The 20,132-nt window shown below is 34.0% G+C and overlaps 1 protein-coding gene across 4 annotated transcripts in view; it reads right to left on the reverse strand.

Moving 5' to 3' along the window:
• Positions 1-20,132, reverse strand: part of LOC106181325 (3',5'-cyclic-AMP phosphodiesterase 4C) — a 116,193-nt gene that overhangs the window by 52,800 nt on the left and 43,261 nt on the right. The window contains exon 1 of one of the 4 annotated variants that reach the window (XM_013565676.3): positions 10,027-10,843. The exons of the other annotated variants lie outside the window; for them this stretch is intronic. Coding sequence (XP_013421130.1) covers positions 10,027-10,085 — 59 coding nt within the window. The 5' untranslated portion in view covers positions 10,086-10,843. Of the gene's footprint in view, positions 1-10,026; positions 10,844-20,132 lie in introns of those variants that run through there. 4 annotated transcript variants of the gene reach the window in all.

Below are 20,132 nucleotides of genomic sequence, written 5' to 3' on the forward strand. Positions count from 1 at the left end.
GCTTTCAGTTGCACAAGATTGCATTTATAACTATTTTACTATATCGTATGTATTGGTCACTTAATCAAATTTCTCTAAAAACTTAAATTACTACTTTTTAAAAAATTTTTTAGATATGGTAGATGAGTGTGGTATTCCAAAGTCATTTTATGTTGGTTTTAGTTCCATTAATTTAACCAATCATAGTGATAGCCCAGTACAGTATGGTGAAGCATCAGCAGATATGCAGATATGTGTCAAATGAAGCTCCTGTTTCTAAATGAGGTGTAATTTTAAGCTTGTATCTGGTAATTCCATACAGCATCATGCACAAACATGTTTTAATGCATCTGCACACTGTCAGCATTGTACTTTCACTAAATTTAAAACAAATTTTCCTATCCTCTTCACTTCCTATTGTATTGCCATATACTTCACCAAATTAAAGTGTTATCCTGGTACGTAGCAGTTTGAAAGGGCACTCCATCACCTCATGGCAGGTGACTGAGGTAAAGGCATGGAGAGAAACAACAATGGTTTGTGGTTTGATGGGAATATGATACCCGGACAGATTTCAGTTTGGCTGATAGGAACATCTCAATTCACCCAAACAAGAAAGTCATAACCGACACAAAAAATGCTGTAAAATGCCAAATTTGACGAGGTGAAGTGCTTTATTGTGAAATAAAGACAAAGGCCTGTGGTGTGTACACCTACATATTCAGGGCAGTCATTATCTCTTGTCTAATTCAATCAAGAGCATTTTCTGCTTATTGTGTGAATAATACTTTTTTTTTCATTTTTTTCTGGGTTTAAGACAAACAACCGTTTTTTTGGAAGAAATGAGAATGCTTCTTGGCTCCCAAGGTCGGTACTCCCTAGATGATCTCTGTGCCCAGGAGTTCAACTAATTACTACCCTATAAATGACTCATCAATAATAATCTCAAAGACTGCACTCTTCCGAGATGTATAATCACATAAGAACAGTGTGGCAATGGCACGCCAGAAACAGCAAGAGAGCTAGCATAGCAACAGCAGGCCATACCAGCAGCATTCAAAGAGAGCTTCCCTTTCTATAACTGTTACAGTGGCATGCACTTATGTAAAGCTTCCATTCCCAAAAAACTTTCTTCAACCAAATAACGAAGGCCAGTAAATTTGTACTTGAAATTGAAAAGTATTAGATCCATCAACATTTGCTCATAATTCTAACATATACATGTACTTTGATTTTCAATCATTGATGTAAAAAGAAGCTGGTCATCTAATCCTAGGATAGATGATAAAAAATAGCATATTGTACACCTATCCTCAAAGCTATATTTTGTGTCCTTAGCTAGTCTAATCCAAGACCAGGAAACAAATCTAATGGTAAAATCTTCTCCACTTTATTGTGCACAAAAAATCAACTACATAATACTACACATAGTCACTCAAAGAAAGTTGGACTATGCTTTGAAGATAGGTGTACGGTATACTATTTTTTTGTGGTCAAGAGAGTGTGTGTGTGTCTTGCATGTTTGTTTATGAGGTAAATCCAATTAAATATTCTATATTTTTATGATTAGTAAAAAAAAAATCAAAAAAATAAATCATCATCTAACTCAATTTTGTAATGCTCAACAAAACAAAGTACTTTCTGAAGTGCCCATGGTTATGCAGGTTTACACGATTTTATGACTGGATCATCCATTTGTAATGAATAGTTGTGCTGGTAGTGTACTAGTACACACATTTATGCCCCTCCAAAATACAAGAAAATTTACATATTCTTTGCTCTGTTTCATAATTACATAATTTCTTATGGTAATTGGGAGTCGCCCAGATGACCCCACAGGAAGGTCAGTGATTGCGAATCATATTCAGAGGCATAAAATACCTTCAGAAGTGGCCATGTAATTATTAAAATTAGGTCATAAATGGGATGACACCTTTGAGTCATTTTTTTACTTGAGATGTCTGGTTGATGAAATATCAATTAGTGATAAAGAATGGTATGGTAATTCTTCCTTAAACTGCGACATTCATTATGCATAGGTTCATGAGTACCTGATAAAAAAGGAAAATCCTGTTTAGCCACAGTCCTTTTCATAAGTATGGTATTTGCCCTTCAATCTCTTTTATTGCTTTGTTAAAAATACCCAAATGCTTGAAGTAGTCTGCTTTAGTTTAAGAAAAAATATTTATAGGGATATCTATTTATTTTCAAAGGTTTATGAATGATTAGATGAAATCATTTGAATATCACTGATCAGTTGAAAGACTTTCTAGTGGAATATAGTAATTCCCCTCCCTTTGATAGTAATAATTTATCTCCCAGCTAATTTCTGCCAACAAAGATATGGTAGCCAAAAAAGTTCTAAAATGTACCTAAAGATTTATGCTAGTGCCCCAGTACTGGCCTTGGTCCAACCATAAAGCTGTGATAATTTTCCCTACAAAATCAGATCCAGACATCTTACTAAGAGTATAGTGTTTGCTTACGTCTACCTGATAAGTCAGTTACACCTAAAAGGTTATCCATTTTCTTTCTTTTATTTCACCTACAGCAAGACAGATTGCCTTGCAAAACATAGCAAATGCTTCAGGATGAAAATTTCATTTTGTGAAGTGTTTGAAACAGTTATTAAATGCCAACTTATGATGGGTTATGTGCTTGTTTCACGTCTTATGTGCCACGCATCATTACATATCATTCATTTCAATGGGCATGCTGTCTGTTTAATGCTGCCTGCTATTGATCACATATCTTCCTGCCAAACATACAACTTTTTACTAATGGAATTCATGCACTAAATGACTCTTTTCATTTATGAACAATACATAAAGATTAAAGATCATATTTCAAAGAAATCTAGAGTAATGTCCCCAAATTAAACTGGTACAATTGAGCACCTGCTTCTACAATATTTAGAACAGTTAACTGATCAAAGGCTTTACCTGTCATAGTTAACAGGCAAGGGTATAGGGATCAAAATCAGATAGCACTCAGATTAAGAATTAATTTCAGCATGCATCTTCCTAGTGTGCACATTGCCTTAACACTTAATAGTACCTTCATAGTAACCCTGCAAACCATAAACATGTTTACTGCATATAATTGTTGATTAATTGGTCCCCTTGGGTCACAGCACATTCCGCCAAACTCTGAGGTCACTCTCATCAATTAATCTTATTATTGTAAAGAATGAATGGCATGGTAACAATGATACTACCTTATACAAAGGTAATGGTGGATATAACTTGTTTGTGCATGGCTTGGTCTTTTTTACTTAACCCTGACCGTGAACAGTGCTTACTGCTAGCCATGTTCTTCATTAATTCATATTCAAATGTTATTTCTGTAGTTAAAAATTTGAGTGTCAGTCCATTTCTATAATCGAGATATCCAGGAGTCCATACTGTGCACCTTTACTCAAGGGTTGATGGAGGCCTTCTTCTGGGTCTTCCAAAAGCTGGTAAAATATTTTCAGGTTTACGTTGATGGGCATCTAATTCTTTTCCTGTTGGAAGAGGGTCAAAAATGGAGCATAGATAATTTGAAAGACTGTCAGAAAACATCTCTGGATCCGCCCCTGCTACTAATGCAATTATATAACATAATTAACCTGAATGCATCATCTTACAATAATTTACACTGATTGTTCTTCTTCTTGTTATTCTAGCAAATATTTGGGTAGGGATGGAAATAAAAGTATTTGTGTGGCATTAAAATTTTATCTCATGCTTTTTATGGTTATGCAACATTTAAGACTTGATCGATTAAATCTGAATTTCTGCATTTATTGTCTCTCACTTGACTAAGCTCAGGATGGGCCTACATATTCTCCATATATATTCATAAAACCAAGCGAAATTTTGTCTCTGGAATTCTAAGGGGATTGATAAATTAATATAACAAGGAACCTTTGACAAACTACATGGAACACAACCCCCTGACCTTTAAAATGAGACTTTAAAAAGGAAGATTAGATTCCTTCTGCATACACACTTGCGTCACTGGTGTAATCTTGTTTTTCTGTACAACGGTGGTGCACAGCCACACCTTGCTGTCAAAATTGTTCACACACACATATGCCTCATTCTTAGATGTAATTTACCTGTGTTCACCTGAGAGAAGGGTTGTAATTGGATATCTCTAATGACTAGTTGAAGCAGCTCAAATATCAGATGGGAAAGTAGGTGTATGTTTGTTGACTTTCAGAAAAAACACAGATGACCCTCAAACATCTTTGAAAATGTTTACCTGTTATCACCTCTGCCAAGGAGGCTATGTTTTGTTGGCATTGGTGTAATATTGTCTGTCTGTTTGTTTGTGAGTAACTTCACAGAAAAAGTTGTGGATTTATTTTGTTAAAATTATTAGGAAAGGTACAAAATGGTCATATGTACAAGTGATTCACATTTGGGGGTGATCCGGATCATGGTCCGGATCCACAAATTTTTTATTACTTAAAAGAATGATATGGGTGAAATTTTAACAGTGAATAGATCTGATTTGGTGGAGATCTGCACTCTCTGAGTGCCCATCTTGTCTGACAAAGAATCTGTACAATCAGACATACCATTTCATGAAATATTATTATTATTAAATGTTTCTAATCTCTTGCTAAATATTGCAACTTTAATATTATGTAGTCTTAATAGATACTGAAAAATGAAGGACAGGGACAAACTGTTTTCCCATAAAAAGAAACAAATTTCATTGTCAAACCTTTTGAACAGAACAGAAAAAACAAACTTATCTGAAAAATGTTAAAACATCCTCTTTATTCTTTTAAAGAACTAAAGGTTTCAAAGATGAAGTTAACATTAAAAGTTATATAATATATATATGTTTAAACTAAGAACTTATAATTTGCCAATGAATGAAAACATAGTTTCATTAAGATTGAATGATGGCTTAATTAATTCTCAAAAATCCATGTCATTTATGACTCAGTTGCAGATTTTTGAGATAAAGGCCACAGTAGATTACATGTTATGATACAGTCACTCTATCTCATTAGGATCTACAAGGTTAGGCATAATTGATAAGTAATTTAATGTGCACAACTGAGCCTTATTTCAAAGAAATTGTTATTTCTTTCATCCCTGTTTCATTAATGCAAAAAATGCATTGGGTAAGTAGGTAAGAAGGAGAAATTTGTAACTGACCACAGGATAATCTTCAATACTATTGTTTTTATGCTCTAAAATCACCCTCCTCCCCCCCCCCCCCAAAAAAAAACCTTTAAAATTTAGTTGATATGCTTGTTAAACATCATATGTAAAATATGAAAACTTAAACAAAAAATTTGTCTACCAATCCTGTTAAAACAGGGTTGCAGCTTGCTAACCAACTTGCCATTTTCTCTGGCCTAATGCAACTTTAAAAACATACTAATGATATATTAATTTCTGCTCCCTTCCCACTAATATTTTTTCATTTTTGTTAGCGCGATGTAATGTATTTACCATTCATTGTTAGGACATAACTAATATAATGCAAACACAAAGTTGGGTGTGGCAATATGTTTGCTAGCAAGAAGACCAAGGTTTCAGACCCTAAGACTCTTACCCTTATCATTCAATTTTACACCTGGAAATTGGAGCATAATTCCCACAGTGATAGTGAATATATTAAGTTGCAGCCCCAAAGCATCCTTATCACGAAGAACTGGAGGACAGGCAGAGTATAATGAACAACAGAGAGCCATGACTTCAAAGACTCCTGGAAAAAGCATACGGGAGAACAATTTCTCTTAACTTAATTGAGCAATTGCAATATTGTGATAAAAGTAGTTGTTTTTCCAATGCAATCAATCACCACCCAATCGCCATCCTCAGCTGTGTCAGTTTCTCCTCTTATCACCATTCCTTAGACACTTTATTCACAGCAGTTGCCTAGAAATCATGGAACCTCTCGGAAAAAATTATATCAATGACCTAAGAGAAATAAATAATTGGATAAGCACAACGGAGTTGGAACTATCAGATTCTGTGGTGAGAAAAGCCATATTTGGTGCCAGCCCTCTAAGGGTGGCTTTAAACACAAATCAAACCATTTCCTGATACAAAAAGCTACTATATCATCGTATGAAAGGAATAAAAACATTAAATCACCCCAATGAGTATGTTTTATTTCTATGCACTTGCAGTCTGCGTACAGGAAGTGATTTGAGTTACTTCATCTTGCTGTCTTATGCAGTTACTCTTGAGGTGTTGATTTCAAAATTAATCAATCAATTACAGCCTATATATGTGTAAAAACATGTGCCATCTAACTTTATTTGCCTCCCAAAATAATGACATGTGCAACATGAAAGCTAACATTGTGAGCAAAATACATATATGGGTGATACATGTGTTGCAATGCTTAAAAAATGCTACACATATGTATTATCACACCCCAGTGACTTTTTGCCACGGGTATGACAACATTTTTTTGTCATTGTGTAAATCTCTCTCTTTTACACTTAACTGCAATGATTATTGCTAGCCCGCCTTTCAAGATTACATGAACCCCACTAAATCACTGGCACTAATCAAATTTCTCTAGCAAAGATAAATATAAATTACCTTAATTATACAGATGATAAGTGTGTACTCAACCCTTAACCTTTAACTTACCACATTAATTTACATTTTTTTTACTTCAGACTATTTAGTTATCTGAGGTTACATATATTAAATGCCCTGCTCCAAAATCTTCCCATTGTCTTATATTTTTTTTTACCTAATTGTACAAAAATACCCACAACTGCAAGTATGGGATACATACCAAGGTTTACATAGAACCAAATCAGATATGTTACCTGATAACAAAGCAAATATATATTGCCCTCAAAAGGTTGCAAAATGATATGTCAAATATTTATTTTAAAAAAAGAAGGCATCAAATGATACGGGCAGCTTTCATGTTTAAGCTTTAAAAATTGCATATGCTCATGAAACAGGATGCTTTAGTTATCAGTGTTATAGAATTACATGTACATTAATTATTATTGCACTTCTTTACTTTTTTGGTTGTTGTAAAAAAAGTTTTTGTAAATCAAATTAACCTGTGCATAAACTTCATTAAACTCTCATTAAATCTTTGTAGCAAAATTATACAATTGAAAAAAAAATGAATACGTAATGCAAGGAACATTTTATACTTTGAAAAAAAAAAAAAAAGTAAATGCAAAAGCATTTTTTCCTTTCCTTTCTGTTTTGTGAATCTCAACAAGAGCTGCTGGTCAAAGGAACACAAACTTGATCTGAATTAACTTCTACAGTCTGCCACTGACTGAGAATAATTTGGAACATTCTCAATCCCTCTATCTCAAAGTCTGCTTGCGTCTTTCCTCCTCGTCCCCTGCCGTCCACACTTAACTGTAACAACACTGAGTAACCATGTACAAACTCCCTGCTCAGTGGGTTAGCTAACCACTCTCAGAGCTGCCAAAAAGTGTGTTTCAAATAAAATATCAACTTTTAAGTATGCAAGCACTACACATTAGGAAAATTTTACATGGACAAAAACTACAACGACTGCCTTTTGCATGGCCATTTTATGAAAGAATAATTTAACAGAACTGCACATAGAAATTTACAAAAATAAAAAAAGAAGAATCTTTTGTGTCTTCAAACTTTTTTCTTTTACTCCAAGCCTTTCAATTTGAGATCTAAACCTAAAATTAAAACGTTTTTAAGATCCCATTTTGTCTAACACTGGCTGAAGTCTTGTGACAGGCCGTAGGTATTCCTGGCATTTTCACTTCATGTAAAAATGCAATTTTTTTCAGCAGTGGGTTAGTATCTCTAAACATAAAGAGTTTATAACATGCTATGGTAGCTAGCATATAAATATAAAGAAAATGAAAGAGTTCAGAAAAGACAATTCATATGCAGTGCTGCCCCTTAATGTAAAACCATCTATTACAGTCCACTGATAAATGAAATGCATATTACAATTCATCCTGATGAGACCACTCCAATACACAAACTATAAATTTAAGATGTACTTATTTGACATAGAAACAGAATTGGGAACCTATTTTTTCTTTGATTTGCACCCTATACTGTACCAATGAAATATCTTCCTTTTCTTGTCATAAACAAATCACATCAACTTTTAATGGAAATAAAGCAAGACAGATACTCCCTTTACATGTAAACATATATGCCCCCTCACGTTTTAGTATCAGAAAAGTAGTTTACATAATATGGGTGCAGCAAACTTATGCATGACAGGACACATTAAACTATACGATCATGCCCCTTTCCATTCCATTTGTCTCTTCACAATAAATTTTGTTTTTTTTTTTTGGGGGGGGGGGGTGTGGAGGGAGGTCAGAAACATCATTTTCAAATACACAAGTTACAAAATATCTTTGTAACACAATACTCTTGCATACCCACAGCTCATGCATGTTTAATTACCATCAATCAATGACGTGATAGAATCAATAGCTCTGAACACAAAGGAAATAAACTTCATACTGCAAATACTTAAAAAATGTTCAGTATCACTATATCAATGTCAAAGCTATTTTGTCAGCAGGGAGGACCTTACATGGCCACCACACATTCACAATACTTTTAATCTAATAATCAACTTCACTAATGCCATATATTGATTTCTTTTCTTATGTTTTATTTTCCAGCAAGTCACAGTGGAGTAATGTTCATGAACACAACCTAACTGTACTGATACTGATCAGCAACCTAGGATAGCCAGGTCATCCATTCATTATTAATAACTTGAGGTAATGGGAATTAAGCCAAACTTTTTCCTTCTCCCAACTTTTAGATTCTGATTCTCTTATGATAACAAGCATGTCTGTAGACAAAATAAATAAATAAAATAAAATAAAATAAAATAAACAAAACATTAGAAAAAACAATTTTTGTAAAATAAATATATCTCTATTATAATAAACTATAAAGGTTGATAGTAGGTTCTTATTTCACACAATTTGTCATAAACAAATTGTATGTATAGCATCCATGCATTAAATTTTATATATTGTATTGAAACATAATACAGTGCAGTAGGTACATACATATTGTCACAGCCAATTACCCACCCGTAACTTGACACACAATTGCTATTGTAAATAGTAGGATGACACATTTTCTACAACAAAACAAGCTCGTTTTATGATTAAAAAGAATTTCAATTTTCTCTCAAGGCAAACCAGATGCTGTCAGGTCAGTGCATTCTTGAAGAAGAACCACTTTATAGCTCGGCATGGTTTGTGTGCTTTGAAAAGTCATGTGGCATTGTGTACTGTATGTTTTGATGAACCAGGTCTTTTAATTCAGGCTATGAACCCAGTTTTTGTTCACATTTAGCCTTTTCTCTTCACTCTTCATATGATCTGGTTTTCATATATTGAAAATATTAAAAAAAATTCAGGTCACCATTAGAGTCTTATCCCAATTTAAATTAAATTACTGTAGACTTTTGCTGCAATAAGATTCAATGTGAGCCAAATTAACTTCACAACATAGAAAGAACTCATACACATGAGACCATACTTCATAATAAATGAAAAACAAATAAATAAATCAAGAGGAAATTTCCTGGGAGATAGGATAATAGGAAATGTGTGTTTAATATCTGCACGGTGCTTGCTGACCTGCTGGTACATTTACGCCTTTTATGCATGGCAGAAAAAGTACTTTTGTATAGTTAAAAATCAAATGATGAAATATGGAATGACATCCTATTCAATGGGTAGGTATTATCTTACCCATTATCTCCATCAAGGGGACATTTTTAACGATCCAATGTCCTTACCCGCGTCATACTTGTCAGAAGCTTGCCAGTCCATGACAAAACAAGTGTAGCCGCTTCTTTAACTAGCTTACATCTATCTCTGGTAGATCTGTTAGATCTGGTATGATATTATCTATTGTTGCATAATGTTGATGGCCTTGATCAACCTCAACGTGTCAGCAAATTAAAGGTGTGTCATAGTATTGCATTGCTTCTAAATGCATTCCAGTAACTTTCAAACTGGAGGATTATTGAATATCATATCTGACAATATCAACGTTTAATCCATAAACTTACCAAATCCAAGAGTGCCTCCTCTTTGGAAGAAAATGGTGAATTTCTGGCACCTGTAGCATATTACCACTGCTGATGTTGGTTGTAACAATCTGCTGCTACTGTCTCTTGCAAAAAAAAAAATTATCTCGCTACGTCAGCCGGCACCAGCATTTGCCCATGGAATCTCCCTCTCTATGGTATTATTATGTATGTTAATGTGCAGTCACAGTGTGTGTGTACACTTATCCCTCATCACTGTAATAACTAAGGGTCTACGTACGTGGGACACACCGAGAGATGAACTCGGCCAGGTATACTGAAGGTTGGATTTCATTGGTCCACATTTGATATGATTTTCTGCTCAGTCAAGCTGTGGCTGGGCCCACAAACTAACTTTAACAGATGATGTCTACGAGTTCTGTATTTAGTTGTCACTGACTGGTCCGCTAATGTTTACAGTGAAAACTGGATTAATGTACCTGTAATATGATAATCTGCAGTGGATGATACACAAGAAGGCGTAAAAGCTGGTTGATCACAGCAGCAGCAGGCGTCTGGCTGACTCGCCCAAAAGAGTGCATTCTTTGTGTCATAATATGTCCTTTCAACCTTACAAGCATGTCTAGCTTAAAATTCCACCTTGTCATTTAGTATATCAGGTAAACCAGCTTGGGTTACTGGAGATGTTCCTCTATCATAGTGTCAATGTCACCGTGAAACTTTTTTGTGCCAAAATGGCAAAATCACTGGTAAACTTCCTATACAGAATACAAAGAATAAAAAAGATTTCACCTACGCAACTTGTCCTCATAAGTGTGCCCAGCTGTTACGTACAATTGACTATTGCATGACTTTGTCCCGTTCTTTTAAAAGAGACTTAACTGGCCAATTATGCTGCTGTGCACACGTGAAGATCTGAAGAGAAATCCCGCTCTAATTACATGTTAATAATGCAAGATGTCTTGATAGCAGATATGTCATCAGTTATGTACTTGACATAAGACATTTCATAATTCATTTATGAGAACTTTTTTTGACAAGGTGCTCAGAAGCTTGTATCATATCTCATTATTCAGCTAGACACCTCTGCATAGCTATGGAATTGAAATAAATACCGTATAAGCAGCAACAGGTAACTTGTCTTTTTCTTGCAGATGAAACTGTTATATGAAGATCTTTTACCAGGCATACAGTCCTACCACATAAAAGATACCCTGGCCTAGGCAGATCAAATCAATTTCAAGTTAATTGAAAGATGGGACTGGAAACAATCCAGACATTTTTTCATCCATGTATAACATACATCCACCTGTAGTTAATCAGGCAGGTATGCCTTTCATTTGCCACAATTATCAGCAAAATGTCATTTAACCACGCAAGCATCATTTCTTCTGCAGTGCCACTGAGTGCCAGTAAATCCCAGCTTTCTCAAATTCGGGGGAAAAGGAGCAGTCAGAGAATGTGTACAAGTTCTTTCAACTTGCCTCTATGATGTCATCAGTACTTAAAACAGCTTTGGCTAGCTTTTTTCACTTTGAAGTGGCAGAGAAGTAAGTTTATGGAGGTCCGCATGCAAGTGCTTGGTCTTCAGTTCTGAGGTCAGCTGCAACTAGTTTGCAACAGTCAGGCTAGGAAGACATTAATCTTCATGACAGAGTCACAATATTTTGCAGAATGTTTTGCCCAAACAAACAAACAAAAAAATGCTATTCTAACTGAACAACACATAGTTCCAAGAAGTATACTCAGAATATTACACTCCCAACCTTACTTTCACCCCATAAACTATCTGCAGGTACCATTCAATTTCCCTTTTATTCATTACGTTTATCATGTTGTGCATGCTACACAAGGCCATATGGCACTAAATGCATCCCTCTCAAGTTCACTTATTAATTTCTTTTCATTTACACCTCAAAAGTGATCTTACTGCTCCTACAGTGTATTAAGCTACAGGCACACCAACAGATTTAATATCTGTATGCAATGTCACATACAAAAAGGTCATTAAAAATGCAAATGACAATAAACCTTCACAGAATTTGCAGAAATAGGAGAAAAAAGACTCATCTGTGCATCTTTTCATTTTTCATATATATAAATATCCTCAAATAATTTAGTTGAAAATCACAGATAGGTCAAAACAAAGTTTTTGTTATAATGATCGATATATGGGAGGAAAGACTGTATTATCGATTATTAATTATGAAACTACTATCACAGACACACAAGAAGTTCTGCTTTATAGGGACTGTGCAATAAAACAATGAAAATTAGATCTGTGATCCAGAAAATTTCAGTGAGAAAAGAGAACCATTTAAAATATGAATGTATGTTGTGAGTGCTTCTACCATCTGTGGTTTTAGAATGCAACTTCATATTATAGGTGGAAGCAGAATATTCCCTTAAGCAAACTAGACAATGCCTGATTTTAAGGCTGCAAGCAATTCATAACTCGAAAAGCACTTAGAGAGGGCAGACATCCAAAACAGCTCAATTCTGATTATGAAATAACTCATTAAAATATAAACTAATAAATGGATCACCACCAAAATCTTACTAATTTTAAGTGATCTAGATCCCGAAATGTTTAACATAATCCAGCCATAACTTTTTTGAGAAAGGCTTTTAACCAACAAACCAACTAACAAAGGCAAATTAAAACATGATAATTATTCACACTATAGGCAATGACTTAATCCACCATGACAAAGTGACACTGGTTATGTGAAAAAAAAATTATGTAAAATTTGACCATCTGTGCATGTGCTTATAAAGCATGATGGCGTCATACATTGCATTAATAAAAGTTCACCTGAAATGCAAGTTCACTGACAGCATGATAGATAAAAACAACCATTGCAGTAGTAGTGAATGATAGCTGAAACAACAGACTTCTCTACCACAATCAAGCTACTGTGAAGATGCTTAGATCCTCTCACATAAACATAAACAAAGCCTCCCATCTTCAAACATAGACCTGATGACATGGATGCCTTGCACACTGGTAATTGCTTTAATAGAGAACACAAACTGGCACTTACCTGAAGTTTCTGATGTAATAATAAACACAAATGTTGACTGATATATTTAATAATAACTATAGCATTGGGATTGTCTTTACAGTAATCAGGCCCCCATGATAATAAAATAATGCATTTGTGCAGAAACATTGATATTCCATTTTCCTGATTGCAATTCACTTCTATTACATCACAGAGATACAATTTATCCATTTTGTGCCAGTACAAACAAAAGACATTAAAAATACATTTGAAGTAAGAATAAATGCCCTGTAACAAACTGAATATAAATTATTAGTTTCTTACACGACAAAAATAAAATCTACATGCCAAAAAATGAACTAAATTTTATCTCTTGAGCAGCAGGGAAATGGAGTTAAACTGCACAATCTCCACATTCTGTTCTTAAATTTGACTTACTTTTCCCCCTGTAGTATTTACATAAGATACAGAAAGTACGCAGAAAATAATACAATAAATAAAGTTATGGAATTCTGAGGCATTTCTGTAAACTATTCTGATCGAAACACTATGGTGGCATTTGGTTGAGTTTAGTGATAATATTTTGATATAAAAACTCATTTAATATGCATCTTTAAATTCCACAGTAGTCAGAAAGACCAGATAATCAGCGCTAGATAATCAGTGTGGGATTATCAGTGCTACTGCAAACTTTAAATAAACAATTGAAACATCTTATAAGCCTTTTTAAGAAGTACAACAATATACTAGTAGCACTTTTTATGGTGGAATGTCATCATGAAGGGGAAAGGGCAAGCAGTATCAACCAAGGTAACATGATAGCCAGTAAATGTGACCCTGTATTATTCCAAGTGACATTTGGAAAAACATTGCAGTGTAATCCTCACAGGAACAAAGATGTTTCTTCAGGTAGGGTGTTAAATTACATACAGCACAACACCTTTTTAAAGTTAAGAATGCAGCGACTGATAGTTATAAAACCAAACCAAAAAAGGTGGGAAATAGGTTTTCCAATAAACTGCAGGTCCATATGGGGATGCATTTTTTCTGCTCTTTGGCGTTATTGAAAGTGCAAACCAAACCACACAGGAAAAGTTCACAAAATTGGAACCCAGCATTTATGTCAGAATTTGATGTTTTTCAGTCTCTGTACACTTTGTTAATCTCATCAATGGAATAGATAATTGCCTCCAATCTGTAATCTAAATCGAACAGAAGAAGACAACGCACCGAATACATGCAGTTTTCATTGAAATGGCATTTACCTCAAGGAAGTGCTCACTGGTGGAGGAAGATATACCCTGACAAGAACAACTCCAGGGGTCATAAAAAAATTACCACCATGCTGGAAATGACATAATTGAATGTCAAGTGTCATTTCCGAACGGAATTTATTTGATATAAATGTCATCTTTCACACCTGGGGTTTCAATTCTATGAACGACTGTATATTAAGCCAACATTTTAAGCATGAAATTAACCTTTTTTATACACTCCATACATAAAAATATACATCATCATTAGAATGTAGCTTAATAAGAACTGCTCTAAAGTTTTCATTTGTAGTAAACAAAGGCAAACTTTATGCAATGAGCATTTTCAGAAGTAATGGGGGTGAAAAAACTGCATATGTTTGATATGGAAACTGAATTTGTAACATACAGAGTTAGTTAGATTAGAGAGAGATAAAAGCACTGTCAGTAAATTTAAAACTATTAATATTTCTGTGCTCCATTAAAAATTCATGAAATGGTTGCATGTTCTCTTTTGGAGCACAAAGCTTTACAGCTAGGTTACTCAGGCTTTTAGCTCAAAAGCAATCATTCAACAACCATCTTGTGCCAGTGAATATGGTTGATACTCTACACCCTCCAAATACTAGCTGCTTTATTGAATAATTAATGAAAAGCATATCTACATCTATACATCAAGTGTATACATATGAAACATTTGGATCAACCAACCCTTTCCACAGTAACTGAGTTCAGGATATTTTATTAAAACCACTCCTGTTGCCTAGCTAGCTTGGGAAGCAGGTAATATGAAGGTAAAACATGACCAGATAGACAGACAGACACACTAGTTAACCATATCCCTTCCATTGTTCCATGGGAGGGGCTCTTCAACTAGTTTTCCTGCATGCTGCCTTCTGTAGTTTTTCAGGCTTAATCAACCATAACCTTACATCAACCTTCAAAAAACTTTAAATAACTTCGAACGTGCTGTGAGTCTGTGAAGACCGTTTTTTCAGAAAATTGATAACTGATACAACAGTGGTTTTAACTGGCATAAGGTTTGTAAAAATTCATTTTCTAAAAATCTTTCAAGCACCTGTAAGTAGACAGTGGAGGGGAAGGGGGAGGGACAGACTGATGAGATGCATAAATGTTGGATTTTTTTTTCATGGGTAATTAACTGTTGTGACTTTTATTTATCCTTAAGATGTAACATGTAAACACAAGATGCTCCTTATCTGCTATAAACCTTGTACATTTTGTACCAGCTGCTTGTTCCAGCTATGTGCATGCACAGGCTGAAGTAAGCACTGTATCTATTATCATTATGGACATCAAAAAATCCTGAGTTCAGTAAAACACTTTATTAGAATACTTAGGATAAGGCAAGCAAGAACTTTCCAATTAGTGGATTTTCATTACTGCCACAATTGCATTATCATTATTGCACAAATGATATATTTGAAGGGATTGCATAAAACTTATCAAAGGCTTGCGTGGAAATAAGAAAACAATTGTCAGTTACTGTACATGTAGGATAACATGTGGATGCATTAGTGTGTGTGTCAGAGCAAAATAAAATTTTGAGACAGCTTCAGTGACATTTCACAAGACACTGAACCACTAGACTTTCATGATATCTGTAAATCAGATATTAATCTCAACAAATGTATAGTGTCATGTTTATAGTGATCTGGTGCATAAACAATATTGTAACAACAACAAATAAGACTGTCTGGTTCAATTTGTTTCAAGGATGAGAGAGAGAGAGAGAGAGAGAGAGAGAGAGAGAGAGGGGGGGGGGGGAGTGGACAGTGCTGATGTAAACTTTCACAAATCCAATCTTAGATAATTATTGTCTAAAGCCACAACTACCATAATTTCATTTCAATCAATGCTGATCAGTGAGCAATTATATAATAATATTAATAATCTTACATGAAAATGACAAATGTCCATTCTTATTAAAACAGTTAAATAATCTAGATTGATTCTACAGAATTCTGCAAATATTTTGCATTCATATTAAAAATCACATGCTTGATTAAATCACGGTTTGAAAGAATGTCCTCAGAGGTAGTCTTTCCAGCATTAAGCATTCAGGAAAAGGAAGTGCCATGCAATCTAATTTGGAAAGAAAATTGCTGCCTAAAACCATAATTTCATTCAATCAGTGCATCTTTAAACTAATCATGCTAACGTAAGATGGCATAATTTATTGATCAGTGTGCCACTCCTATTTTGCTGGAAGTGCCAAGATGCCTTACTTCACAGTTAGAACTCACTGCTTCTTTTTCCTCATTTTCATGGCACATGGTCTTTTTTTCTCCAAGACCAGCAGTAGCCCCTGGAACAGATTTGTCTACTCACTGTACATTATCAGGCTCCCTGGGGAATTGTTCTAACTGTATATAGCATCAATAGAATTTCCCAGAATACAAAATAGAATGTTCAATCAAGGAGTTATAACTCCTTGGTTCAATTAATCAAGCCTTACGTATATATATATATGTGTACTGGGACTAACAGAAATGAGAGAGTTATGAGACAGATATATATATATCTCAGCGGTATTCAATTCAAATTAATGTTTTCATAAAATGTCTAAAATTGGCCATCATATTGTTGGACACATGGGGATTTCAAGCACTTTATTTTCTTTGCAGATATCTTAATTAAATATAACTTATATTCAACCTGTAATTATGGTCCTATAACTGGGCAAACATCACAAAGCATAAAATGCCCTTGGGATAAGTCGAAGATAAATATCAAAATGACTATCGTGCCATCAAATAAATTTTGCCAATTTATCCTTAATTGACTACCATAAATGTGGAAATATTTATGTTGCCAGCTTGATTAAAAATTTGGCCAAAGGCTGAAAATATGCTCTGGTTGGGGTTTTTCTATCTTTGTAGTATTTTCCTGCAAAATGTGGAATTATGTCAAATACCGTCTGCTAAAACGTAAGTGCCACTATACTGTACATGCACTATAATGTAGATATTTCCTACATATAAATAGTATTAATAAAAATGGGAGAATTCCTTTTTATTTGTATGTAGCTACTGCTACTACTATAAAATTAATGATAATACCAATAATCATATTGATGTTGTACTAGTACACTGAATAAACATTAAAAAAATATACATGTATATGGATGAATGTGGGTATTTCCATGTATTAGCTATGGCAGACATGTATAATACATACATGAAGGTATAAAAGAGGTATGCTGATTTCACAATGCCTGAATAACAATTAAGACAGGTCTGTTTTAGGATGATAACATAGCTCTGTGAAGATATTCACTGGCAGAGGCATGATTTTAGTATAGGGCAAGGACACAGGAATGGAAGGGCCAACTGTCAAAAACAGCAAATTCTGCATTTTGTCTATCAGCTTGTCAGCACAAATGCAATTTTCCCTTTCCCTAGATCCAACTTTTTTGCCTTATTTTTTTTCTTTATGAATTATAACTTCATTTCAACCTGTTTAAAGATCCAATTATTGGAGTAACAATATTGCAATGACTATTGTGCCATTAAACATTTTCTGCCAAATGTGCAAATACATTTGTAGCAATTTTTAAAGTGCTTTATTAATTGTGAACTTTCTATACAGAAAACATAAAAAATTTGATAACAGAATATGTTTTTACATAATGTGATAAATGCAGTGGGAATTCAATGCTTGTTGTAAATAATTAAGCTGTATGTAAGGCTTATCCTGATAGCACCTGTCAAGTGTAATCCCCATTACATTGACAAGATTATGTCCAGAGATACTCCTGAGCAAGGGATTTCTTCAACTTTTCTCACAGGTTATAAAATTTTTATACCTTCCACTCATGGTAATGTGTGTGTGTGTGTGTGTGTGGGGGGGGGGGGGGGGTCAATTAATGTATACACACAATTTTAGGTAAAATGATGGTTATGCATTCTCACAATTTCACCTGCTGGTCTATAATCTGTTTCATCTTCAGTATTTGTCAACTATGAGGCATTTCAGTCAAATATTCATGGAAAAGAAATAGTTATTTCCTAGTGGTATTGGATCATTCTCATCATCAAATGAATAAAATGAGAGTAAATATTATACAAAATGGACACACTTTGATCTGCACAATAGAATATGATATGCACCATTGATTCTAGCTAGTTCGCTGAAAATAAACATGCGATTCCCTGGTGTTCAATTTCCTTAGATAATAAATTTACATTGAACAGTTTGCAGTCCATGAGTTCAATGTTCTACAATCTTTTTATGAGGTGTGCCTCACTGAAATCAGCCACAAGCAAAAGTGAAACAATATTTTGATAAAACAATGCAAAATATAGAACAGATACCACTGGGAAAGCTAAAGATATCATGCTCAGTTACACTAGCTATATCTGTTTTATTTTCTACATCTGCAAATTGTGTTTTCATGTACACCAATAGACTGCCATAAATCATTCCTGTGTTTTTTCTATGAACACTGAAATCCTATTTTTGTCATTAACAGTAATAAAGTTATTCTAGACAGCAAAGCTGACCAATAACCAGATTATCTGAAACTGGCAATCTCAAGAAACATTTAAGATGATCTTACTAAAAGCCGTAACCATTCAAAACTTGGGTATATCGATCTTTATCACAATGTATCTATCATAAGAACAAATCTGCTTTTCAAATGGGGATAACAATAATATAAAAACTAGAATGGGAATTTTAGAGAGTGCATATGAAAAACATCAAAATCAAAATGGAAAATGTATTAATAACCACAGGTAATATATATATACATATATATATAGCAATGGATTTGTTTTAAAACCAAACATTGTTTATACATTTTATTTTCAGACTGTGTTTTGTTACTTATAACAGCTATTGAGGTGATTAAAAATATCATCAAAATCCCAAAAGCACTGCAATAGAATATAATAAAAAAGTTAAAAGTAAATATCAAACAAACACAAAGTAGCTGTTATTTGCTTTTTACAGAAACAGAATTTTCCAGTTGGCGATCATAACATTAATCATGCATTTGATTCTTTTGTCACTCGACCCACTGTCTTCAGTGTCACTGGCTGATGTGTGTGGGTTTGAACTATGAAGTGGATGAGAGACTTTGCCATTACGATCAACCTATGCTAAACTGATTGGCAATTGAAGATTAAAGTCACCATAGTAACCTGACTACATGTATTTTTTATGTAGAATCAATGGCAACATTTGTTGAAGTATTATATCTTTGTTGACTAAAACTAAACTTTGTTGAATGTGCATACGTCAAACAGATCTGATATCCTAAATCAGTGTTTACAAAAGTTCTGCCCATTGAACACACACTGACTAAATCGATAAAGTAAAGATATACCTTGTAACATTTGTAGTGAATTAATCACACAGATTGTATGCATTTCTTAATTAATCCTTTGAAATAATATATAGGGTTTAAAGAACAGGAAATTTTGTGAAAACCAAATTTAAGACCCAGTTGGTGCATCCTTACATTACCATGAACAAAAGAAAGTTATACAAAACAATTATTCAAATATTTCAATGGACTGTAGACATATATTAACTTGGCTAGTAAACAGATGATTTTATTTTAAAAAAGATGTCAAACAAAAATAGTCTACTAGAGAAATAATGAAATAACACACAAAAAAACTTTAATTTACCACTAGTCAGGACAATCATTTTCATTTCTTCTCTCTAATGACTCCTCTCCCATTCTTCACTTAATTCTTTCCTTTTTTAGCACCTAAGTGACAAACAGCACATTAAGGTCTCCTAATTTCATTTTTCTTCTAACTTATTTGCTCAAATCTGGAAGTAAACTAGCTGATTTAATTGGAATGTAAATATGGAAATGTCTGCAACTTTTTTG

Source organism: Lingula anatina, chromosome 1 (assembly GCF_051362555.1).
Source record: "Lingula anatina isolate TDL-2025a chromosome 1, LinAna3.0, whole genome shotgun sequence".
Classification (NCBI taxonomy): domain Eukaryota; kingdom Metazoa; phylum Brachiopoda; class Lingulata; order Lingulida; family Lingulidae; genus Lingula; species Lingula anatina.